The sequence below is a fragment of the Hemibagrus wyckioides genome, linkage group LG03, assembly GCF_019097595.1.
Source record: "Hemibagrus wyckioides isolate EC202008001 linkage group LG03, SWU_Hwy_1.0, whole genome shotgun sequence".
Classification (NCBI taxonomy): domain Eukaryota; kingdom Metazoa; phylum Chordata; class Actinopteri; order Siluriformes; family Bagridae; genus Hemibagrus; species Hemibagrus wyckioides.
Genome location: NC_080712.1, coordinates 15,637,173 through 15,643,172, shown reverse-complemented (window position 1 = coordinate 15,643,172; position 6,000 = coordinate 15,637,173). Strand labels below are relative to the sequence as shown.

General features: G+C 42.5%; 1 protein-coding gene across 1 annotated transcript in view; it reads right to left on the bottom strand.

Moving 5' to 3' along the window:
• Positions 1-285: 285 nt before the first annotated feature.
• Positions 286-6,000, bottom strand: part of bcl11aa (BCL11 transcription factor A a) — a 43,797-nt gene continuing 38,082 nt past the window's right edge. The window contains exon 3 of the mRNA XM_058386344.1: positions 286-4,655. Coding sequence (XP_058242327.1) covers positions 2,599-4,655 — 2,057 coding nt within the window. The 3' untranslated portion in view covers positions 286-2,598. The remainder of the gene's footprint in view (positions 4,656-6,000) is intronic.

Here is a 6,000-nt window from a genome sequence, read left to right as displayed (position 1 = left end):
TTTAAATGATGTTCATTTCTGTACGGATAATTTACTGCATATGACATTTGTTCTCTTTATGATACTGGAATGTATTCAGGTGAGAAGACAGAGAAGCACACTACAGAAGAACCCAACATCAGCTTGCATTACTGCATACAGAATGGCAGCAGAAGAGGAGAGTCTAAAAAAAGAACCGAAAAAAGATATGTACAACCACCTGTTTTAGCTAGTGTGGACATTCTCAAAAGACTCCTCAGGGAAACCATTAGATGGCCTCCTTTATACAATGCCACATACTTTAGGTTTTTTTTTTATTGATTTTTTTAATGTAATTTTTAAACATACAAATAATTCGTACTATATTATCCTGCCAAATTAAAAAAATATACCGTGGCAGCTTGTTGTTTTTTCCACTACCAAAAAAGGTACAATAATACCTTTTGAGAGAACAAGCAACAGTTAAAAATACAAGCCTCAATATAAATACTATAGTGCCTACACTAGGTGAACATTTAATTCAAATACCATTCTAGAAATACAGAAGAAAGTAGGTCATAAATGTGTTTTAGCATAGGAATTGACCATGAGTGTGCATTTTCCTATATTTAAGTTCTCTATTATATATTTATATATAATCTTAAACCTTTCCCCAATGCAAGTTATGTTTGACCTGAAGAGCTATGAAGAGCCACGGTGGAGGAAAAAAAGGAAATAAACAGAAAATCACAGATTTTTTTTTCCCATTCTATATATATTGTGATCAATTCTTGAACACCACCAAGACAAAGAGGAAAGAGAAACAACATCAAACTTAAATACAGGTTCCCTAAAAAATGATTTGCTAATTATTTAAAAATGCTTTATATTCATATTTTTAAAAAAATGTTTTTGTACAAAAAAAAAAAAAAAATCTTGCAGTGAAAGCAGCAAGTTTCCATAGTCCATTGTTTGACAGAAGGTATATGCCCCGAAGCTTGTACATTATATTGGAGTTGAACTTTCAGTAAGGTGGGTGCTGGACTGGGTAAAGAGTTGGCTTCATTATGTTCAACAATGACACATTTTTTAAACTTAAAAGAAGTTTTCCCTCATGTTAATACCTGTAAACTGGGAAACTTTAACAGTGCACTTTACTGTCTATGCAAGCAGTCATACTTTATACTCAACCACTATACCACCAATCAGAGCGTCAGACACAGACTGAAGGGGCCGAGAGTCAAGTGCTATCTAAAGACTGAAAACATGGTTGTCAAAAGTGGGCAGATGTTTAACTAACCAACAAAAAGAAAAGAGTCCTCCCAAACATATATTTCAAGCAAAAGTCATGTGTCCTGATCATCACCTCTCCCCTCTTCATAATTTTAAGGAACAAAGGCTTAAGTACTCCAGTCAGTGAAAGAGAAATTTGTTTGGGGACCGTGATTCATACCTGTAAGCAATTCATAGTTAATCATCACTGACAGATGAAATATTCTTCAAAATTATTTTCAAAAACACTGCATGACGTATTATAGGCTGCAAAGTGTACCTATGCAGTGGATGTTTATACAACCCGATACACGCGTTAGACTGCTTGCTACTGAGAACAGAACCTTCACAAACTATGAAAGAGCTTATGACTGTGGATTAAAAACCTGTACCACCGAGGACAGTACCCTTAACTGGAGAGTAAACATGGTTCAATCCAACACATTACTGGATGTACCATGCACAATAAAAAATACTATAATTGAATAGAGTGCATGTGTAATAGGTAGCTAATGATGATTAACTACAAATTAGCTTTTAGCTTTTTGATTATCATCATTTCCATGTAGACAGTGTCAAAGTCAGGTACTTGATGCAAGAACCTCAAGTGAATCAAATAAATCCATTTCCAATATCTGGCTGAGATTCCAAGCTTAGAGCAGATAAGAAGATTAACCAATGCAGTTTCAAGATCCAAGGCACTCTTTTTGTTTGTTTTACCAAATGATAGTACAAATTCAAATTTTGATGACTCCTTGTTTTTTTGTTTTTTTTTTAAAGAAATTCAAAGGCTGTCAATACTTTATGTTCCATAATAGGGGCCAATTAATATTTTAACCCTATGTGGACAGAATATCTTTTTGAAAGATTAGTTTAAGTGCGATTCCCAGCTCCTCCGAAGAGGGTGAAGCAATAAACGGTTGTCCTCCATGTTACAACACAAAACTGTACATGATATGTTTTACAGAATGTATGCAGCATGGTTGCTTTTTTTCTCTTCTCATTTTTTGAATAAAAAACAGAACAAGAAAACAGCAACACATTTACTCAACAACTAACCAGCCAGGGACAATTCTTTTTTTTAAAATAGCCAAAACATATCATGCATGCTGTCTAATTATCAAAAAAGGGAAAGAAAAAGAAAAAATACACAACATGTAAATTATTGCACAAGAGAAAGGCTCGAAGTTTGCGTCAATGCAATAGTATTGCCCCGATACAGAACATGCATTCAACGGTAAATGAAGAAGGGTGTGCTGGTGGTGCCAAGCACGTTGTCTTAGCTTCCACTGGACTAGCCAAACAGGGAAAATCTACAAGGGTGGGTTTTGAGGAGGTTTGCTGCAAGTGTGCCTCCACTCACCATCACTATTCAGTTTTAATTTCGTTGTTCAAGGCGCGATCACTGTGCCATTTTTTCATGTGTTTCTCCAGGGTGCTGTACACACTGAAAGGCATCTGACAAATTTCACATTTGTAAACGTCCTTTCCCACCTGACCATGTGTTTTCATGTGCCGTGTGAGCTTGCTGCTTTGAGCACAGGCATAATTGCAGAGTTCACACTTGTAGGGTCGCTCGCCTGTGTGACTACGCCGATGCACTGTCAGGTTACTGCAGTTTTTAAACACTTTGCCACAGTATTCACAAGTATCACTACGCCTGCCATCTTTTGAGCTAGGCCGGCCGGGACCGAGGTGCGGCGTGCTTCCCCCACTACCTGTACCACTGCGGCCAGAGACACCGCCGTCAAGTTCTCCAGGGGGTGTAGAAAAACGCAGACTGCCATTCTCTGAGGAGTGCTCTGAAGATGAGGCAAAAGGCGATTGTCTGGAATCCCCAAAATTCAAAAAGGGGTCCTTGAGCTGCCGTGAGGCAGCATAGCCAGCCAGCCACTGGGAATAAACATTCTCAGTGTTGGGGATGGTTGGCGTGGGAAGGTCAAAGTCCTTCTCCAACTTGATGCGTTTGGAAAGAGGGCTAAGTGAACTGGGGCTTCCCAACAGAAGCTTCTTAGAGAGGCCCACAGAGGCCGACTCACTGGGAGATGAGCCCCGGCCATTGATAGTTGAGCCTTCCTGCACACGGTCTGACTCCATTGCTGAGTCCTCGTCACAGATGTCTCTGTGTGCATTGCTGTCGGAGTTGAGCACTCCTCGCTTATGTTGGTGGAAGGCCTCGCTGTAGTGCTGCATGCTGGCTGCCAAACCCATGCCCTGCATCACCTCAGGTAAAGATCGTGGGATTCCATCCTCAGCCACACCTAGGCGCCCACCATTGTTTTCATGGTGTCTTGTGGCTTCCAGGTTCAAGCCAAAATGAAAGTTGTTACGAGTCCCTTCTCGTTCCAGCTCCTCTTCTTCCTCTCCTTCTTCTTCCTCCTCTTCTTCCTCTTCCTCCTCCTCCTCTTCCTCTTCTTCTTCCTCTTCTTCTTCTCCATTTTCTGGAATCAGGCGGTCGTTCTCACTTTTAAACTTGGCTACTACTGACTTGAGGGCATTACTGGCACTCCCCACTATTTCACTGGTCCCAGGTTCAGGGGAACTTGCTGTGGAGAGGCCATCATCAGATTTGACTGTTGTGGGTGAGGTTTTCTGCATGTGTGTCTTCATGTGCCGTTTCAGTTTGCTGGCCTGGGTGCAGGCATGGTCACAGAGGTGGCACTTATAGGGTTTCTCTCCTGTGTGGCTGCGCCGATGGACAATAAGATTACTCTGAAACTTGAAGGTTTTCCCACAGAATTCGCAGGCCTTGCTCTTCATGGGTGTGTTGGGCTGCTGGGGCAGTGGTGTTGGAGTAGATTGAGAGCCAGAGGGTGACTGCATGGATGGAAGAGGAGGGGTGGACAGAAACGGTGGCTTGGCTCCTGATTGGAATGGTTGCAGGAGCCTTTGCATGGGGCTGGGCCGGTTGGGTGAGAGAGGGGGAGTTGACCCTGAGGTGTTGCCAGCCAGCTCTCTGAGCCTGCGAGAAAAGTCCATAGCAGGGGGATCCAGGGGCATGGGGTTGAGTCGCAGCACCCTGTCAAAGGCACTCGGGTGGTGGGTGGCTAGGGCCAACTCCTCTGGGCTCAGGTGCTCCATGCGATGAGGGTCTAGGTGGTGGCGAGGTGGTGGGCTAAAGAGTGGAGGGGTAGGTGGAAAACGCCCCTCCCGGAGAGGGGGGCCATCACGTCCAGAGTTGGGAATCCGGAGCAAGTTGAAGGGGCTGCCTTCAGGCAGGTGAATGCCATGTAAGGGAGGTTGGGAGGCATGATCGGCACCCATTCCAGAAGGGGCACCAACTCGAGGTGTGAGGGGACTCCCTCGTTCACTCTCCAGGTAGATGCGGAAGCCGTGAGTGTTCTGGGCATGCTGCAGCAGGAACCAGGCGCTGCTGAATGGTTGCTTACAGGTTGTACAGGTGTAGCTGCTGGGCTCATCTTTACCTTTAAGAGACAGAGACAGAGACTGAAATTAGCACACCCTGTCAGATACTGAAGATAGGAATTACAGCTAAATCTGTAGTAATAACTATTTTTGCACACTGAAATACAACATGATAAAATCTAAATAAAGATAAACAAAAAGCCTGTTAGACCAGAGGCAACATCTTTCTGTAGTCCATTAAAATGATTAAAGGGCCATAGCTTTTAGAAAGTGCAGAAAGTAAAAAAAAATGTTAAAAAGCTGAACATAAATGGAGCTCCTTTCTGCATACTCCCACTCCCTCATCATCCCCCTGGCCTTCTCTGGGCAGAAAGAGGCACTGCCGATTTGCACTTAATCATTCATGAGGTCTCCCTCCTCTCTAGCCCAGACCTCAGGCCCCGGCACCACCGCCAGTACAAACGCTCCCCACAGCAGCTACCCCGCCACCTAATGAAAGTATCACATAGCAGTAAACATGGTTCTTATTAAAAACATGCTCCCAAACAGCACCACAGGCCAAGGCCCAATAGAGCTCAGCTTTTCAGAAGGTCCAAACAAAGTGAGGGCAGTGCAGCTGAAGACTCCCTAGTAAGGGTTATCATGGTCTTAGAGCACAGTGGGGAATTCAAGCCTGCCTACGCCTGCACTGCGCACAGGCATTTCTACACACACAGCTGCTCAGCAGCAGGGCTGTAAAAGCAAACAATACCGCCTTCTCAGCTGAGTGCAGTCTTTCATTCATGTACAGAAATAAGCAGGCGTGAGGCACAAACACAATATATAAACACTACAGTAGTAGACCCATTGAAGGTTAGGGAGGGACTAGAGAAAGTAAGAATAACAACGCATTAATGGCTTAGCACTGCCCATGAGCTAAAGTGGAACCATTTAAGTGCCTTTCCAAGTAATTTGGAGATAGTATACTTCCGTATTCTCCTCCGACATATGTCTACAATCTAACATAAATTAGCATTCTGAAATAAGCTAAATACATAAAGGACTAAAATAGATACCAGCCTGTTCAGAGTTCAGAGGACACACACTGAAATTGGAGACACTTGTGACAATAAGAGAATATTTAAAACTATCATTCTTTTTCAGCTGCAATGACCAATGCCATTATTAAACTTAATAATATATTTGTTATTTAAATGTAGCCTAAACCTACATTTATACATGCATAAATTTTACCAAAATGTACAGACAGATTTAAAAAAAACAATTATCTGTGATTTGTTATAAATAATAAAAATAGTAGTTTTGAAGCTCTCTTACTCAAATACACATATCCAAAAAGATTCTTCTATGAGTAAAAGGCTAACAAGCATGCTATAAAGTATAGAATGGCATGTCTTGTTATCA